The sequence below is a fragment of the Artibeus jamaicensis genome, unplaced genomic scaffold (assembly GCF_021234435.1).
Source record: "Artibeus jamaicensis isolate MK-2021 breed Jamaican fruit bat unplaced genomic scaffold, CSHL_Jam_final scaffold_3047, whole genome shotgun sequence".
NCBI classification, from domain to species: domain Eukaryota; kingdom Metazoa; phylum Chordata; class Mammalia; order Chiroptera; family Phyllostomidae; genus Artibeus; species Artibeus jamaicensis.
In genome coordinates, this window is record NW_026522035.1 from 388,026 (window position 1) to 407,504 (window position 19,479).

At 40.6% G+C, this 19,479-nt stretch overlaps 1 gene segment (V, D, J or C); it reads right to left on the reverse strand.

Moving 5' to 3' along the window:
• Nucleotides 1–18,403: 18,403 nt before the first annotated feature.
• On the reverse strand, nucleotides 18,404–19,058 carry LOC119045712 (T cell receptor alpha variable 2-like). The segment is given in 2 exon segments: nucleotides 18,404–18,699; nucleotides 18,869–19,058. Coding segments are annotated over 2 exon segments (366 nt in total).
• Nucleotides 19,059–19,479: the final 421 nt, after the last annotated feature.

Below are 19,479 nucleotides of genomic sequence, written 5' to 3' on the forward strand. Positions count from 1 at the left end.
AAGAGATGTTACCATAGACATCACAGATACACAAAGGATCATACTAGAGTGCTATGAGACTATAAGCCACCAAATTCAATAACTGGGAACAAATAGATAAGTTCCTAAAGAAAATACTAGCAAATCAAATACAACAATACATTTCAAAAGTGACACATCATAATCAACCGTGGTTTATTCCCGGGGCACAAGAAGATTCAACATATGCAAATCAGTCAATGGAATATACCACAGTAACAGAACAAAGAATAAAATCATATGATCTTATCAATAGATGCAGAAAAAGCATTTGATAAGATACAATATTCATTTATGATTAAAACACTCAATAAAATAGGTACAGAAGGAAAGTACCTCAACATAATAAATGCCATATATGACAAACTCTCGAGCAATATCACACTCAGTGAGGCAAAACTAAAACCTTTTCCTCTAAACTCAGGAACAAGACAAGGATGCCCACTCTCACCACTCTTATTCAACATAGTCCTGAAAGGCCAACCCAGAGCAATCAGACAAAAGAAAGAAATAAAAATTATCCAAATTGGAAAGGAAGAAGTAAAAGTGTCACTATTTGAGGATGACATGATGCTGTACATAGAAAACTCTAAAGATTCCACAAAAACTCTTAGAAACAGTAAACAAATAGAGTAAAGTTTCTAAGTACAAAATCAATGTACAAAAATCCACTGCCTTCCTATCTACTGACCATGAAACTTCAGAAATAAAAATAATAAAACAATTCCTTTTGCAATTGCAACCAAAAGAATAAAATGCGTAGGAATAAAATGAACCAAGGATGTGAAGGACATGTACACTGAAATCTACAAAACATGATTAAAAGTAATTGAAGAACTGCCCTGGATGGTGTTGCTCAGTGGATTGAGCACTGGCTTGCAAATCACAAGCTCATCAGTTCAACTCCTCATCAGGGCACATGCTTGTGTTGCAGTCCAGGTAGTGCAAGGGGCAGCCAACCGATGTTTCTCTTGCACATTGATGTTTCTCTCCCTCTCTTTCTCCTTCCCCTCCCTTCTCTCTAAAAATAAATAAATAAAATCTTTTAAAAAGAGAAATTGAAGATGCTACAAAGAAATAGAAAGACATTCCATATTCAGGCACTGGAAGAATCTACAGTTCAAATTGCCACATTACCTAAAACAATATGCAGACTTAATGCAATCCTCATCAAAATCCCAATGGCATTCTTTTAAAGAAATAGAACAAAATAAATCAAATTTGTATGGGACCACAAAAGACCCTAACAGGCCAAAGCAACCCTGAAAAAGGAAAAGAACAAAGCCAGAAGTATCACACTATCTGCCTTCAAATTATAATACAGATTTATGATCATCAAAACAGCATGGTATTGACAGAAAACCAGACAGACCAATGGAACAGAATTGAGAGCTCAAAAATAAAACCACAAACATATGGACAAATAATTTTTTACAAAGGAGCCAAAAAAAAGCCCCATAATGTAATAACAAAAACCTCTTCCATGAATGGTAGTGAGAAAATTGAAAAGCCACATGCAAAAGACTCAAACTACACTACTATTTGTCAGCAGTTACAAAAATGAAATTTAAAATAGATCGAAACCTAAATATAACAATTGAAACAATAAATTACATAGCAGAAAACATAGGTACTAAACTTACAGACCTTGATTGTAGAAAACATTTTATAAATTTGACTTGAAATGCAAGAGAAGGCTAAAATAAATGAATGTGACAATATCAAACTAAAAAGCTTCTGCTCAGCAAAAGAAACCAACAACAAAACAAAAACACAACCAACTGAGTGGGAAATGATATTTGCAAACAACAGCTCCAACAAGGGGTTAATAAATATCCAAGGTATATAAACAACTTATACACTAAACACTAAACAGTCAAGTTTAAAAATGGGCAGAGGACCTGAACAGACACTTCTCCCCAGAAGATATACAAATGGCCAACAGATGTATGAAAACATGGTAGACCTCACTGGCTATCAGAGATATGCATTCATTTAATGAAAACTACATATCACATAAGAAACATGTACTCATTTAATGAAAACTACATGAGGTACTACCTTACACTTGTTAGAATGGCTATTATCAACAAGATGAGTAATAATAGTGTTGGAGAGGTTGTAGAGGAAAAGGAATCCTCATTTAATGCTGGTGGGAATGTAAACTGGTACAGCCACTGTGAAAAACGGTATGGAGGTTTCTCAAAAAATTTATTGAGTTACCATATGACCCAGCAATCTTTCTTCTGGATATCTACCAAAAAACCTTGAAAATATTTATTCACAAAGATATGTGCACTCTTATGTTCATTGCAGCATTATTTATAGTGGCCAAGACATGGAGGAATCCCAAGTGTCCTTTGATAGAGAACTAGATGAAGAATATGTAGTACATATATACTGTGGAATACTACTCAGCCATTAGAAAAGGTGAAATACTGCCATTTGTGACAACATGGATGAACCTTGAGAATATTATGCTAACCAAAATAAGTCAGTCAGAAAAAGCTAAGAACCATATGACTTCACTCATCTGTAGGATATACAACTAAAACTCACAGTGGTGTGGTGGTTACCAAGAGGGAAGGGGCAGTGGGGAGTAAAGGAAGCCAAATGTGTTGTGACAAATGATGAGTTGACATTGAGTGGTGGGCACACATTGCAATATACAGATCACGCATAATAGCAATGTGCACTTGAAACCTATGTGATCCTATTAACTAATGTCACCTCAATAAATTTACTGTTTGAAAAATCTACATAGCTGATTTCACAAATAAACTTTAAGGCAGTAAAACATATAAAAACACAGAGGCACTCAAACACACCACAATACTCTTCTCATTTTTTTTAATTGTAAACACATCAAGCAAACAACTATGACTACTTATACAAGACTGGATGTTCCTTGTATCTTCAAAACTTTCAACAACAAATTGCTTTTGCTTCTATTGTAAAAAAATAAAAATAAACATCCTGGGCTAGGAATGAGGCAATGCATATTGGGGGTTTCTTAGTATCACCACAGAATCATAAAAAGAACAGACTTTAAGTAAATAGAATTGTCCTTAGTATGCAGTTACCTGCATACTACCAAGACATATTTTGTGTGGTTCATTCTGAACTTTCACAACACAAACACATACATTGCACACATTTGGATATCCCTGATGTTTTTAACTTGTGTTATTTCCAAAATATTTTTGGCTGTCCGTAAATATACATAGAATTTCTGTTATAATGGTCTCAAAATATGCCATGATAAGAATACACTATAACCTATTAATCAATTTATCTACTATTACATGCTTGGATTTTAGAAAATACTATGATAAACACCTGTGTACATAATTTTTATCTAAACTTCCAGTTAGTTCTATTTTACTTTTCTATTTTTCTATTGTTAACATTATTACAGATATCCCCTCCTTCCCCCTTTTGTCCCCATGTACCCAGCCCCTGCCCCCCACCCCACCCTCGACCACACTGTTGTCTGTGTCCATGGTCTTGCACATGTATTCTGTGGCTAATCTCTTTCAGTTTTCCCTTCCTTCCCACTCTGTAAGCCTCTTCCAGGTATCCATGCCTGTGGTTCTATTTTATTCATCAGTTTGTTTTGTTCTTTTGAAGCCACATATAAGAGAGATTATGTGGTATTTGTCTTTCTCTGGTTGCTTATTTCACATACCATAATACCCTCCAGATCCATCCATGCTGTCACAAAGAGTAAGAGTACGTTTTTACAGCTACATAGGATGCCATTGTGTAAATGTACCATGTTTTTTATCCACTCCTATACAGGTGGGTAGTTGGACTGTTTCCAGACCTTGGCTATTGTACATAATGCAGTTGTGAACATAGGGGTGCATATATTCCTTCTGATTAGTGTTTCAGGATTCTTAGGATATATTTCCATAAGTGAGATTGCTGGGTCAAATAGCAGTTTCATTTTTAATTTTTTGAAAAAAACGATTACGGTTTACACTCAATGTTCCATTGTACTAGTTTCAGGTGTATAACATAGTGGTTAGACAATCATATATTTTGCAGAGTATTCTCCTCGATATTTCCAGTACCCAACTGGCACCATACACATTTATTACAATATCCAATTATCTCTTTTTTTATTTTATAAATTATGCCATTACAGTTGTCCCAGTTTTCCCTCGTTGCCTCCCTGCACCCAGCACCCTCTACACCAACCAGCAACCCATCCTCCTTTGTTCATATGCATGAGTCGCGCATAGAGGTTTTTTGGCAACTCCATTTCCTATTCTTGCTCAATTCTGTAACTACCAACTTGTACTTTTGTAACTACCAATTTTCACCTTTTACCCATCCTCCCAGACACCCACTCCCAACCTGCCACCATCCCAATGTTCTCCATATGATTCTCCTTCTGTTCTTTGTGTTTGCTTAGTTTGTTTTTTAGGTTCAGTTGTCGTTATGCATTTATTGACATTCTAATATTCATAGTTTTGATCTTCTTTTTATTAAATAAGTCTCTATGACATTTTATATAATAATGGTTTGGTGACGATGACCTCTTTTAGCTTTACCTTATCTGGGAGGCACCTTATCTGTCTTCAATTCTAAATAATAGCTTTGCTGGACAGAGTAATCTAAGTTGTAGGTCTTTGCTTTTCATCACTTTGAATGCTGCTTGCCAATCTCTTCTTGCCTGCAAAGTTTCTGTTTTAAGAAATCAGCTGACAGTCTTATGGGAACTCTTTTTAAGTAATTATCTGCTTTACTTTTGCTGCTTTTAAGATTCTCTCTTTAGATCTGGCTGATGTAGCTCAGTGTATTGGATGCTGGGTGACAAACCAAAAAGTCATCAGTTTGATTCCCAGTCAGAGTACATGCCTGAGCTGCAGGCTAGGTCCCCAGTAGGGGGTGCATGAGAGGCAACCACACACTGATGTCTCTCTCTCTCTCTCTTACTCCTTCCTTTCCCCTCTCTCTAAAAATAAATAAATAAATAAATAAATAAATAAATAAATAAATAAAATCTTTTTTTTTAAAAGATCCTCTCTTTATCTTTAACCTTTGGCATTTTAATTATTATGTGTCTTGGTGTGGTCCTCTTTGCATTTACCTGTTTAGGACTCTCTGCTTCAAGGACTTACGTGTCTATTTCCTTCAGCAAATTAGAAAAAATTTTTGTCATTATTTTTTCAAATAAGTTTCTAATTTCTTGCTCTATCTCTTCTCCTTCTGGCGCTCCTATGATGTGAATGTTGAGATGCTTGAAGTTGTCCCATATGCTCCTTACACTATCCTCAATTTTTTTAATTCTTTTTTCTGCTTGCTGTACTAGTTAGAGGTCTTTTTCCCCTTGTGTTCCAAATCATTGATTTGATTCTCAGCTTCATCCAGTCTGCTGTTGATTCCCTGTAAATTGTTCGTTTCAATTAGAAAAGGCAAGACCTTCTTGCCTGTAAGGTCTCTTTTGAGAAATCTGCTGACAGTCTGATGGGAACTCCTTTGTAGGTGACTGTCCCCTTATCTCTTCCTGCTTCTAGAGTTCTCTCCTTCATTTTAATATTGGCTAATATAATTATGATGTGCCTTGGTGTGTTCCTCCTTGGGTCTACCTTCTTTGGGACTCTCTGAGCTTCCTGGACTTCCTGGAAGTCTATTTCATTTACCAGATTGGGGAAGTTGTCCTTTATTATTTGTTCAACTAAGCTTCCACTTGTTTCTTTTCCCCTTCTAGTACCCCCATAATTTGGGTGTTGGAACGTTTAAAGATATCCTGGAGGTTTCTAAGCCTCTCCTCATTTTTTTGAATTCTTGTTTTTTTATTCTTTCCTGTTTGGTTATTTTTTTTCTTCTTTCTGGTCCACTCCATTGATTTGAGTCCCAGTTCTTTTTTTTCATCACTAATGGTTCCGTGTGCATTTTCCTTCATTTCATTTATTGTAGCCTTCTTTTGTTCATCTAATTTGCAACCAAAGTCAACAAATTCTGTGTGCATCCTGATCAGCAGTGCTTTGAACAGTGCATCTGATAGGTTGGCTATCTCTTTGTCGCTTAGATGTATTGGCTCTGGGGCTTTGATCTGTTCCATCTGAGCCATTTTTTCGGGGGGTCTGGTTGTGCCTGTCATGTAGTAAGGGGTGGAGCCTTAGGTGTTCACCAGGGCAGGGCAACCCAGTGGCTGGGTTGTGACACTCTATGTGGGCACAGGGTCAGAGAGGGAACAAAGGCACTTGCTCTGCTCTCTCTCAGATATCAGTCCTTCTGCTGCTTCCACAAGCAAATTTGACCCTTCTGGTGCTGGTTCCTGGGTGAGTGGGCTTGTGTACATTCTAGGACCCTGTGGGTCTCTCCAATGAACTCTCTCCTGTGAGGCTGGGAGTCTCTCTTGGCACCTAAACCCCCACAAGTGTTTCCAATCAGTGCTTTTAGGCTTTATTTTCCAGCACTAGGGCCCTGGGTTGCATGGTCTGTCTCACTCCCCAATTTTGCCTGGTTTAATCTTCACGCACATGTGTGTCTACAGTCAGTCAGCCAGCGGCCTGGCCTGCCTCACTGGGTCTGCCTGTTGCCACCCCACGCCTGGGGTCTGCCAGCCCCTGCCTGCACAGCCGGGACCACCAACCACTGCTTTTTCTCCTCCACTGCTACTACCCATCTCTGCCAGCCACCAACTCCTCCCCACCCCTCTTTCCAGTATGGATGAATAGTTGTCAGACTTCCATACAGTCAATTTTCTGTCAGATCTGGTTGGTTTTTTGTTTCTAATTTTTTGTTGTTCTTAATTTTGGTTGTGTGAGGAGGCACAGTGTGTCTACCTATGTCTCCATCTTGGCCAGAAGTCCTGAATAGTTTCTTATCACATGCATGGAGTGGTTCTTCGGGAGCTAAGAGCCCCACCAGAGGGAAGCTACTGACAACACAGCACAGAACAGTTTTATTAGCAGATTCACATGTATCTTTTAGTTTTTCTTTAGTAAGAAGTCAAAAGTAGAATCACTTAGATTTCTATAACAATGTTTCAGTATTTTATTTTGTATGGTAATGATTTAGGGACTCAGTGAATTTCATTAAAACACTAGGTGTATATAAATTCAGCTTTTAGTTAAACTTGTTAAATTAGCAAGAATGGAAGCAGAGTTGGCCACCCCAAGATATGCCTAGTGGGATATTGATTTTAAGCTGGTTGTTAAGGACCAAAAGACTCAGGAAAAAGCCTTTGACTTTCCTTCTTATCTGCCTAAAAGGAATTTAGAGGAAGGACCTGCTCCAGAAAGGGAGAGATAACCACAGATAACTATAGTTTAATGTTAACTAGTGTGTGATAGACAGGGAGGAAACTAACAAGGTCTCTTTGTGTCCCATTGTTAAAGATGGTTCAGTATACACTTATTTACCAAACACTTGCTTCTATCTCCATGTGAATGGCCTTCCTGCCCTTTGATGTGCCAAACCACAACCCTCTTTTTCCCCCCGAGCTTTAGAATGGTATATAAACCTCAATTGCCCAATTCTCCTATCATCTCTATTGTTACAGTACCCACAAATGCACATTCATATAATAAACTTTGTATATTTTCTTCTGACAATCTTACTCTGTTAAATTTGATTACTATCCCAACTACAAGAACTTAAAAGGTGGTAGGAAAAAAGTACTTCTTTAGCCCCACAGCTGTCTCTCATTATTTCTAGTTAAAGATTAGGACAGCCCTGGCTGGTGTGGCTCAGTGGATTGAGCACAGGACTGTGAACCAAAGGGCCACCGGTTCGATTCCCAGTCAGGGCACATGCCTGGGTTGCAGGCCAGGTCCCCACTAGGGGGCGCACGAGAGGCAACCACACATTGATGTTTCTCTCCCACTCTTTCTCCTTCCCTTCCCCTCTCTCTAAAAATAAATAAATAAAATATTTTTTAAAAAAGATTAGGACAGAAGATAGCCATGCCTGGGAACCTGCAGACTTTGCCTATAAGGCACGTTTCAGGAAATGCATTGCTTCAAATAATAGAGAAATGTGATCTGTTTTGCACAAGATGCATAGATCTGTTTCTCTGCTCTTAAAGTAACAAACAGTATTGATTCACATTCCAAAAATGTGTTGTGGAACTCTGGTTGGTTTGAAAGTAGGAAGACCTCTTGACCCCAGTAACAAAGACCCCCCCCCCCACAGGATGACACCAGGGGATAAATCGGATTAAGGAAATCATTGAGTATTGCACAAAACTGACCAATCAACACAGCCCACAACCCTGAACCCCTTATTCATAATTTTCACATTTAAAAGACCCCAACTGTAAGCCACTAAGTACTTTGGGTCTTTCAGCACTAGCTGCCTTCTTCAGTACCTTTGGAATAAATACCTGCTTTCTTTCACTGCATCCAGGCAAGGGCAGGTGCTCTCCTGCTGGTGTCAGTATAATTAGCTGTCCACACAGTGGGCAGATGGACACCACTTCAGGTTCTACAACAGGATCAGGAACTGAGCTAGATCCTAAATATACAATGATCAGACCTAGTGGTCTAGTGAGAAGGGAGAGAACTTTAAAAGCAGTAATTGTCCTCGTGATAATTGCTGTAATAGGGAAAGTACAGAGTGTCACTGGAAAAGGACCAGGCCTGGAGCAGGTCTGCCTGGGGCCAGCCTGCAGTCTGTGGACTCTTGACTTCATGTGGGAAAGATTTCACAACACAAGTCCAGGTGATTTCGAGAGTACATTTATTAAAGCTGATGCAGTGAAATGAAGGAAGGACTTAGGATAGAAGAAGCAACAGCACAGAGCCTAGTTGGTACTCTGCTTTGGCTCTCCATGCTGGGCTGCACAGACTCACTGAGAAGTAAAGGTCACAGTGACAGAAATGAGCCAAGGCAGGGCTGCTGTCAGCTCACTGAAAAGCCAGAGTAAAGGCAGCCTTGGAGATAGGTTCAGGGAGTTAGCCTGGGTTAAGCTGTGGCTGCCCACAGCTCCCTTGGTTCAAGTCTCTCTGGGACCCTTGCAGCTTAGGTTAAAGAGAGGCAAAAAAAAAAAAAAAAAAGGCACACCTAAAGGAAGAAGGCATGGGCAGCTCTAGAGACAGAGAATGTGCCTGGTCCTTCATTTTGAGGGATTTTAAGGGTGGGGATTTCAGAGGAGGTCTCAGGGAAGGATCTAAGAATATTCATCAGCTTTCCAGATGTGTCCTTTTCAGGGCTGTGAATTTTACTGATTGGTTTGCACCAGGGGAGAGGGGCCGTTTGTCATTGCATCTGGTCCTGATGTGAGCCATGGAGTCATTCAATCTGATTTTGCTGCTTTTCTGGGTGCACAGCTGAAATTCAACTGAGGCCTAAATATCATCTCTAGTTTGACCAAAACTCTGTTTCTGTGGTCAACAGCCCTAAGGTTTGTTCCTAAGATTGTTTGATCTGAGCCAGAATCTCATTGTCCTGGCTGCTCAATGCTTAAGGGAGTGGTAGTGCAAGGACTTGTATGGAAGTCCTGTCTCTTGTTCTTCCTCTAAAGGAATCTAAAATTACATGACTGATGATATGCCAGGGGAGGAAAGGTCAGGGGAAGGTCCAAACCACACAGCCAGTGATATGAAAGGTCATAGGGTTTAAACTGCATGACCAGTGATATGCACAGAAAGGAAAGGACACCTTGGGAGTGAGGCCCTTGTTATAATGGTTTGCCTGTTGCTAGGCACCCAGGGCTTTTTTCCCTGGTGACTTTCTGTACCTTCAGAAGTCTGGCTGATCGTCCTTGCTTTGTTCAGTCTGTCTAACTGCCTACCACACAGAGTACTGTAGGAACATACAGGAAGTAAAACTGCTTTGGTTGTGGGTCTCCAGGAGGACTTCCCAGCAGGAATGACACTTGAACTCAAACCAAACAGAAGAGGAAGAATGACCCTAGCAAAGCCTGGCCCAAGTAAGCAGAGGCAGAAGGAACAGCATCTGGACAGACCTGGAAGCAAGAGAAGATGGCACTTGGGTAGACAGGGGTAACTTTCCTCCTCAAAGTAAAACAGGCCAAGTATCAGGAACAAATGGCAAAATAGAATTTCTAAGGAAGCACAGTTGCTCCCCCTGAGCCACCTCAAAAAAATGGGAAAGCAATAGATTCCCATTTCCTACATGACTCTCCTCCCACCAACCATTACTAATCATCACCACACGACAAAAACAAATGCCACCTTACGTTGGAGAGTCTTCCTGGAAGGAAATATTCTTGAGATTCCTGTGTCTTTGACTAAGAAATAGTTCCATTTGGATAAGGAAATGCTATCAACACCTTTCAATCTAAGTAACGACTGGATGGGAAGCTTTTGTTCACCACTGAATTTTCAATGACTACAATAATGCCAGGTGCATAGTAGGAATGATACAAGTAAGTGTTCAATAAATAGGTAAATGAATGAATGAGTTTTAATTGTGTAAACATCCTTTATTCCCTTGTCAGACTTGCAGAAAAGTGATTTTAAAGTATCAAATGCAGAGACAGACCAAGGTCCATGGTGTTGTGTGCTGAGAATATTCTCTGTGTATGATCTCCTTTTGGAGAGAAGTAGTGATGGAGGCTGAGGATTTACCTAGAGATATGGAAAGTATACATTAAAATCAAAAATAGGAGTCATGGTTTTATGAACCCAAATGTTTTTCAGGCAATAAAGTTACACAACACTTGTGACTCACTGAGCAAGCCATGTCTCTGCTTTAGTCCTGCATTTTAAAAGGCTCCACCCCAGCCATCCTCCAGCTGCTCCCACCCTATGCCCTATGAGAAGCCCACAGTGTCAAAAGGACACAACCCCCTGGACTCAAAATGCCTATTCTGGACCATGCTCTGGGTCCCCAGGATCCCAGAATTCCCTGCACTCATGTCTCCAGATCCACCTTCAAGGTCTGCATGGGCTTCATTCAAAGACTACCTTCCCAAAAGCAGACATCCCTGCAGTGTACCTCACTAGGCCCAGGGGGTGGTCAAGGAATGGCTGTTTGCAGGGATTGTAGACATATGGGCTGAGGGGGTCCTCATCCTTGTGTAAAAAACCCTCAGGTGTGTGATGGAGTTAGGGATCAAAAAGAAGGGGCAGGTCAAAGGGAAAGGCCAGAGGCTGGATGTTGATACTCCCTGAAGCAGCACATTCTAGCACAGATCTACAAGAACAGAGAGGTCAACAGTAGACCTGGTTATAAGTGGGAATTTAGTATATTATAAATACAGTATTCTTATCTATGGGATAAGAATACATTTTATAGTAAGTGGTATTTCTTATATTGAATATTCATTTGGAAAAAATAAACAAATATAAGTACCTATATAAAAATGTATTTCTTTTGAGACATACTCCTTTGAACCAAACAAAGCTGCAAACTTTTTGCATAATCATCCCCTTATTCAAGCCAAGCTGGGTTAATCCTAACAGCCCACACCCACAGCCACCACTGGTTAGTCCAGGCAGGAGCACCTGACTCCCACTGAGTCAGTCCATCAGAGCCTGTTTCAGGATCTTCTGAATAAGAGAGAAAGGTATTAGGTCCAGTCTGTCCTAATGGTGCATTAGATGTGAGTTTAAGAGATTTAACCAACCTACAAGTTTAAATCCTTTCTTGATTCAAATTCTCCTCCTATTTGTCTCTGTCTGTCTGTCTCTTTTCATCTCTCTCTCTTTTTCAAACAAAGCCATTCCCAGGATACTCTAAATGAGAGAAAGTTATCAACTCCAGTCCTTCCCTAGGGTGTGTGTAAGATATCAGCATAAGCATAACCAGCCTACATGTTTAAATCTTCCCTTCATTCAAATTCTACTCCTGTTTGTCTCTCTTTCACTCTCTCTCTCTCTCTCTCTCTCTCTCACACACACACACACACACACACACACACACTGTCTCCCTCCCTTCTCTCCTTACGTCACAGCTAAGTTAATCTCTATTCATTCATCTCACATAGCATTTTGTGCAATTCTCTCTTAGCACTTAAGAGTTTTTGAGTTGATAGTTCACTGTGTATTCCTATACCGATGCTGTTTTGACTGGGACCACTTTGAAAATCAGAACCCCCCCCCACCGCCACATCGCTGAAATCACAATCTTGTGCCTCAAGGAGCCTACAGGCTGGCAGAGAAATGGAGTGCGAAGACCATGCACCCCAGAGACAGACTGCCTAGATTCCAGTTTGCCCTTTAATAGTTTTGTTACTTGAGTGAGATTCTTAAATTCTCAGTGCTTTCATTTCTTCATCTGTACAGGAAGCTCATGGTAATAAGTGTGAGAATTACATGGGTTCATAAATGTGTGGGACCATACCTAGCACACGGGAGTCAAGGATAACTTTTGTCACATTTCGGATCAGTGCTTAGCACACTACCTGGCACATAAAAGATTAATAAATATTTGTCAAATGAACAAATTCTGTGCCTTTAAACTAACTCAGTTATACTAGGTGGCATAACCTAGAGCCATACTACCCTCCTGTGCAGGGAATAAAAGCTGCAGGAAAATGGTGTGGACTGTACTCAGGTTTGTGTTCAGCTATCCCTGCAGCCCCCAGAACTGTGTCTCTCCCAGCACAGAAGTACAGAGCAGCCGTCACTCCCAAGAACAGATGATTTCTTCAGGTTGAAAGTGGTTTGGCTCTTATTAAATTCAGCCTCAAAACCAATGCTGCTCTTCACTAGGTTCTCTCCCGTGACATATTTCAGAAGGAACTGGAGACCTCGGTTGGGGTATTGGACATACCAAAAAAGATAAGGGCTCCCAGACAGTGAATAGGTGCATTTCACAGTCAATGGATCACCTTCAGTGACAGTGACCTGATTATCCGACTGAGTAATCAACTGAACTCTCAGTCCACCTGTAAATTAATCCACATGGCATCAGTAAAACTGCTGAAAAGAATATAAGTGGATTATCAAGGGGAAGATGGGAAGGGAATATTACTCAGTGTGAAGAGAATTGCAAGCATTGAGATGCACCCACAGGCCATGGCTTAAGCTCAGCTGGCTGGAGGCTCCTTCCCAGCCCACCTCAGCTGGAGACTAGGCTCTTGAAGAGGGACCGGCACCCCTGTGTCAGCAGAGTTTTTAGAAATGACTCTTCTTCAGGCTCCTCAAAGCTCTGTGGGGAGCAAGACTGCTGCACTTTCTGCACCCAGAACCAGCCTCCCACTGCAGCACCCCCTAGAGCTCACCCACAGAACTGAGAGGGTGACTGCTGGCAAGTAGCCAGCGCTTGCAAGTCTTATCATAGGATGAGACCTCAGGATATTTACATCTTCCATGAGGGACAGAAGGGAGTGTTTGATATTCTAGGACACATGTGTCACACACAAGGACCCAGGGCGGAATCCAGCCCTCCACCTTGTTTTATCCAGCCCCACACCTTGTTTCTAGGCAGCAGCACCAAGCTCCTTACCCCTAGTTAAGGAGTAGGTACATTTATCCAGTTCTAAAATTACATTCAGCCCTTTGATGGCAACCAGGAGGCTGATGTGGCCCCCAGTGAAAATAAGTTTGACACCCCTGCTCTAAAAGAAGAACAGAAGTTTGTAAATCAAAGTGATGAAAAAAATGCATGCTGAGTGGATCAAGTTTTAAATGATTTGTGTTCTCTTAAGATAATACTGATACAGAAAAAGGGGCAATAAAAATTTTAATTTGGGAAATGAAAGAAAAGCAGAAAATGTAGCTTTGGGTAAAAAGGCAAAGAAAAATAAAAGTGAAAGGTAAGTGTCAAAATACAAAAAAAGAGTAAGGCAAGAGGAGATAAATGATAAGAAAGAATGAGAACCTTGTTATTCTCTTTATAAATAATGTAGAGCTTGCTTCTGTATAAACCTCTTTGACTCAGAGATAACTCAGGTTTTCCTCTAAGTTGGACCTATTGAAGATCCTCTCCATGATAATCTTTAGTTAAAGATTTATACACAAAGTACTTGAGCCTTCTCTTGAAACATTTTTAGGGACAGAAAAGGAAGGAATGGTCAAATGAACATTTGTTCTATTAAACAGTAGATTATAAAGCAAAAAAAAATCTCTGAAACAATAGCAAAATAGAGATTTTCCACATGGAGAGGCTACCTAAGACATTAGTGTTCGAATAAAGCGCATAGGGAGTTTGGCTTACCCACACTTGCAGGGCTTCGCCCACTGACTTCCATGTCTTCCTGGCCCATGTGAATGCCCTGCAACACTTGGTGGAACAGCTCAAGCTACAGCTCAGTAGGAAGAAGATCAAGGTCTCCCAGGCCACTGCAGAGCTTCAAGAGTACTGCATGCAGAATGCCTGCAAGGATGTCCTGCTGGTCAGTGTTCCAGCAGGAAGCAATCCCTTCCAGGAGCCCAGAATCATGTGTGTTTTACTCCAAAGACTAGAAAGATGTTCACTAAGGAATGCCTTCAGGCATAATGACTGACTTCCTCCAAGTATCAAAAACATTTTTCCCTAACCAAATGATTTGCAGATATTTCAGGCTTTTCTTGTAACCTAGTCCTATAACCAAAATTCTACAGAAACTGATGAGTTTCAGCTCAAATAGAATAAAACTGGGTGAAGGAGTAGACATTTAAGAGGAGACATTGAAATAATAATGGCCCAGTTTGTTTGGTGAAGTGCTTTATACTCAAGACAAACATACCACCAACTATATCAAAGTGCCCTCTTTCATAAGTGAATCACTAGTGTGTCTATACCTGGAATATTATGTCTGTTTTATTTACTGGGCATTTACATTTCACAAAGAAAAACATTTCTGTTTAATAAAAAATTGAAAATTTGTAATTTGTTATTCCTAAGATTTTTATACCATAACAAAATTTGTTCTTTTCACATAAATTTATTATTTATAAATGGAAGTAAGTCAGTGTAAAATTGGGGGCGGTAGGCTTTATTAATCAAATGTCTTGATTTTTCTAGGTGAGAAGATTGTTTTGGGGTTTTGAGAGGTTTTTAAAAGATTTTATGTATTTATTTAATTATTTTTAGAGAGGGGAAGAGAGAAAGAGAGGAAAAGAAACATCAGCGTATGGTTGCCTCTCATGTGCCCCCTACTGGGGACCTGACCCACAACCCAGGGATGTGCCTTAGACTGGGAATTGAACCAGCAACCCTTTTGTTCATAGACTGGCACTCAGTTCACTGGGCCACACCAGCCATGGCTGTTTTGTTTTTAACACTAATCATGAAAGCATTTCTTACCAAACTTGTTTAATGTCTCTTGTATCAGATTGCACCATTTTGTGTATGAAGCCAATGTGACCTTTGTCTTAAGTTCCTCTACTTGATAGTTACTGTGTTACTAGTGGAAGTGGGGTTCTGGCCGTGTCACAAGAAATGCATTTCAGGAGACTCACAAGGGAGAATGAGGTCTGGTGATAACATTTACTTCTGGTGCCAGATGCAAAATCACAGGGGTTCCCCTGGGTTCCCAGTGTCCCACCTCTGTCAGACTAGACATGGAAAAAGTCCAATCTCGTCTTCATCAGTACCAAAACAAAGGCCAGCATCCAGAGTTTCTGTGTCATATTAAAGATTAGCCCTGTGGAGCCTGCATTGTCTGCCACAGGCACCACAAAGTTACAAGACCCACATGGTTGCTATGGAGAGAACACACATATGAGCAAATGAGGCTAGAGCATATCACTATGAGAGAGAGAGGGAAAGGTTTCATTACCTGGGGTTATATGATCTCCAGCTTGGGAAGGACCAGGGGCTTTTTTAAACTGCCCAGTCAAACTCCCAAGCTTTTGTGGGCTTGTGATGGGTCCACCTCCTAACCAATCTATTTCCTTCCCAGGTTAAACTGACAGGCCTCTATGGTTGCCATCTTGGCTCCCATTGAACTTGTGCTTACCTCCTCCCAAAGTCTGGGCCAGAGGACCAGGAAGATGGAAAAACTGGCCCTTCTTCCCTTTGTGGGAGAGTGGGGGATGTTAATTATCTTGGCAGGGAAACATTGCCATCCTCTGAAGTGTGTGACAGTGTTGTGTGCTGGTAAAGCAAGCTGGATTCTTAATATCTAATTCCTTTTGCTCTTTTCCTTTATTAATATCTAGCTACTAGATATTAATCTAGTACAGTCTAAGAAAAATCAGATTTTTTTCACATAAAAGTCTCAAAGATTGGGAAATCCATGATTTGCCCCTCTGCTCTGCTAACTCCAAATAAAAGAGAACATAAGTCAATAATCTGGATATCTCAGTGAACCGAAATATTGTTTTGTCTTTCAGGGTTTAATACCTCTCTTCACCCAGAGCCAGTTTTCTCATTGTTTGCTTGCAGTGTAATAATGGGTCAAGGTACATCTGAGGTATGTTATTATATTCTAAAAATTATATTTTTATTCCAGCCAAGATGGAGGCATAGGTAGAAACACTGTGCCTCCTCACACAACAAAATTAAGAACAACAAAGATTTAGAAACAAAAACACAACCAGAACAGGCGGAAAATTGAACTGTATGGAAGTCTGACAACCATTCAACTGGATGGGTGAGAGGGAAGGAGTCAGCTGCTGGGGGAGAGGGATCTCAGCAAAAAAAGGCACTGGCAGCCAGACCCAGGAGCCCATGCAGCACGGGGCTGACCATGGTCACATATTTACATGCAGATAAACTAGGCAAAAATGGAAAGCAAGAAAGACCGCGCAACCCAGGGCCCCAGTGATGGAAAATAAAGCTTAAAGGCACTGATTGAAAAGGTGCCATCTTGTGGGAAGGGGCAAAGGGGACTGAAATCTCAGAGAGAGCAGAACAAGCGCCATGGTTCCATCTCTGACTCCACCTCCACATACAGCGTCACAACCCAGCCACTGGGTTGCCCTGCCCTGGTGAACACCCAAGGCTCCACCGCTCATTATGTAACAGGCATGAGCTGACCAAAAATGTGTCAATCAGAAGAACAAATCAAAGCCCCAGAGCCAATACTTTTAAGAGACTAAGAGATAGCCAACCTATCAGATGCACAGTTCAAAACACTGGTGATCAGGATGCTCACAGAACTGGTTGAGCTTGGTCGCAAATTGGATGAAAAAATGAAGGCTACACTAAGTGAAATGAAGCAAAATGCACAGGGAACCCATAGTGATGGGAAGAAAACCGGGATTCAAATCAATGGAGTGGACCAGAAGGAAGAAAAAACATCCAAACAGAAAAGAATGAAGTCATAAGAATTTTTTAAAAAAATGAGGAGAGGCTTAGGAACCTTCAGGACATCTTTAACTGTTTCAACATCTGAATTATAGAGGTACCAGAAGGAGAGGAGGGAGAGCAACAGTGGAAAACTTATTTGAACAAATAATAAAGGAGAACTTCCCCAATCTGGCAAAGGAAATAGACTTCCAGGAAGTCCAGGAAGCTCAGAGAGTCCCAAAGAAGGTGAACCCAAAGAGAAACACATCAAGGCACATCATAACTACATTACCCAAGATGAAAATGATGGAGAGAATTCTAGAAGCAGCGAGAGATAAGGGGACAGTCACCTACAAAGGAGTTCCCATCAGACTGTCAGCGGATTTCTCAAAAGAGACCTTGAAGGCAAGAAGGGGCTGGAAGGAAGTGTTCCAAGTCATGAAATCCAAAGACCTACAACCAAGATTGCTCTATCCAGTAAAGCTTTCATTTAGAATGGAAGGGCAGATAAAGTGCTTCTCAGATAAGGTCAAGTTCAAGGAGTTCATCATCACCAAGTCCTTATTATATGAAATGTTAAAGGGACTTATCTAAGAAAAAGAAAATAAAAAATATGAACAGTGAAAGGACAGCAAACTTACAGTTATTAACAACCACACCTAAAACAAAAGCAAAATAAGCAGACAGCTAAAACAGGAACAGAGCCAGAGAAATGGAGTTCATGTGGAAGCTTAGCAACAAGGGAGTGAGAGGAGGAGAGAGGGGGAGAAGGTACAAAGAATAAGTAGCATAGACGATGAGGAGAAAATAGGGGGAAGGCAAGAGTAGTGTAGGAAATGAAGAAACTAAAGAACTTAATGACACATGGGCATGAACTAAAGATGAGGAATGTGGGGGGAGGGGTGTGCAGGATGGAGGGAAATGAAGAGGGAGAAATGGGACAACTGTAATGGCATAATCAATAAAATATATTTTTTAAATATAAAAAATAAAATTCTATTTTTAGAGAAACATAAGCCAATTGGGAACTGTTCTATGTGTACAGTGGAGAGAGGAATTTCTCTATACAAACTCCTGGACTTGAGTGTAAAGGGATTTTACTCTCCTGTGGATTCTTCTCTCCTTGTCACCAGTAAGCTGAGAGCTTCATGATGTAGAGTGTGTCTGAACTCAAAGTTTTTAAAATAGTAGTCTCAAATGCAAAAACTTGGGAAATAGTGAATTGAGAAAAACAGTTATTGCTGTTCTCTTGTCTACCTCCTGCAAAGGCTGTGCCCTCTCTCCATTTCTGTTCAGCTCTTCATGGGTTCTCTGCCTCTGTGTCACTCAGAGCACAGTAGTAAAAGGCAGCATCTGCCACCTGCACCTGGAGGATGAGCAGTGAAGAAGAGAATCGCTCATATGTCATGTTATAGCGTCCCTGCTGAGAAGGCCTTGAGCCCTTTACAAGGAGTCTTGGCGCACATCCTGGGGAGTGAAGGTACCAGAAGAACTCATAAGCATTGGATATAGAGTGATTGCAGAAGATTTCCACCACAGCTCCCTCAGAAGATACCACGGAGGAAGGCTGAAATACTTGGTCCTTGCTCTCTGCAACTGCACAAAACAGATAAAGAAGGCTGTAAGTTTTATGCTGGCTTGTCTGTGGCCTTTTAGGTATAGTGATGATTAATAAATCTTGCTTCCTTGTTTTTTTTAATTACTCCAAAAATTAAAATAATGGGATGCACTTTTCCAAGACCAGACAGTGAAGGAGCCTACTTACCCTTCCAGAGAGAGCTGAGGAGGAACCCCATCCACACCACTTCCAGGGTGCTGTGCAAAGCCATAGCCATACCACAACTGGTCTCAGCCCTCAGCTGAATGTGTGGTGCTCACCAGCAAGCCAGCTTAAGGCCTCCTGTTTGGCATTTACTTCTCTGTGTTGATGACATCATCAGCCAGAATCTGAACTGCAGAAGAGTGACTACATTTTTCAGGTTGCTTAAGAGTGGCTTCAGCTGTGCTTTGTCCTGAGCACACAGTCTTGAAAGGGAATGTAGCCTTTCAGAGGTCACCACAGTTGTGCACATTTAATCACTAAAGAAGCTTGCTTCCTTCTCTAAAGGTGATAAAGGAAGTCACCTACCTGATGAAAGACTACTTCATTGTTCACAGTAAAGTAACATATTCACACAGAAAGTTAATTCTGAAAGTTAATTCTGAAAATTAAACTTGTGCAAGTTTAATTCACAAGTTCATACTGAACTTGTCACATGTGGCATGATGATATATCAACATGTTAGAAATAGTGATTATGAAATCTTAGTAACTGGTAAATGAAAGATGGATTTTTTAAGGCACAAAAATTACTATGTAAACATATTCATCAAAACT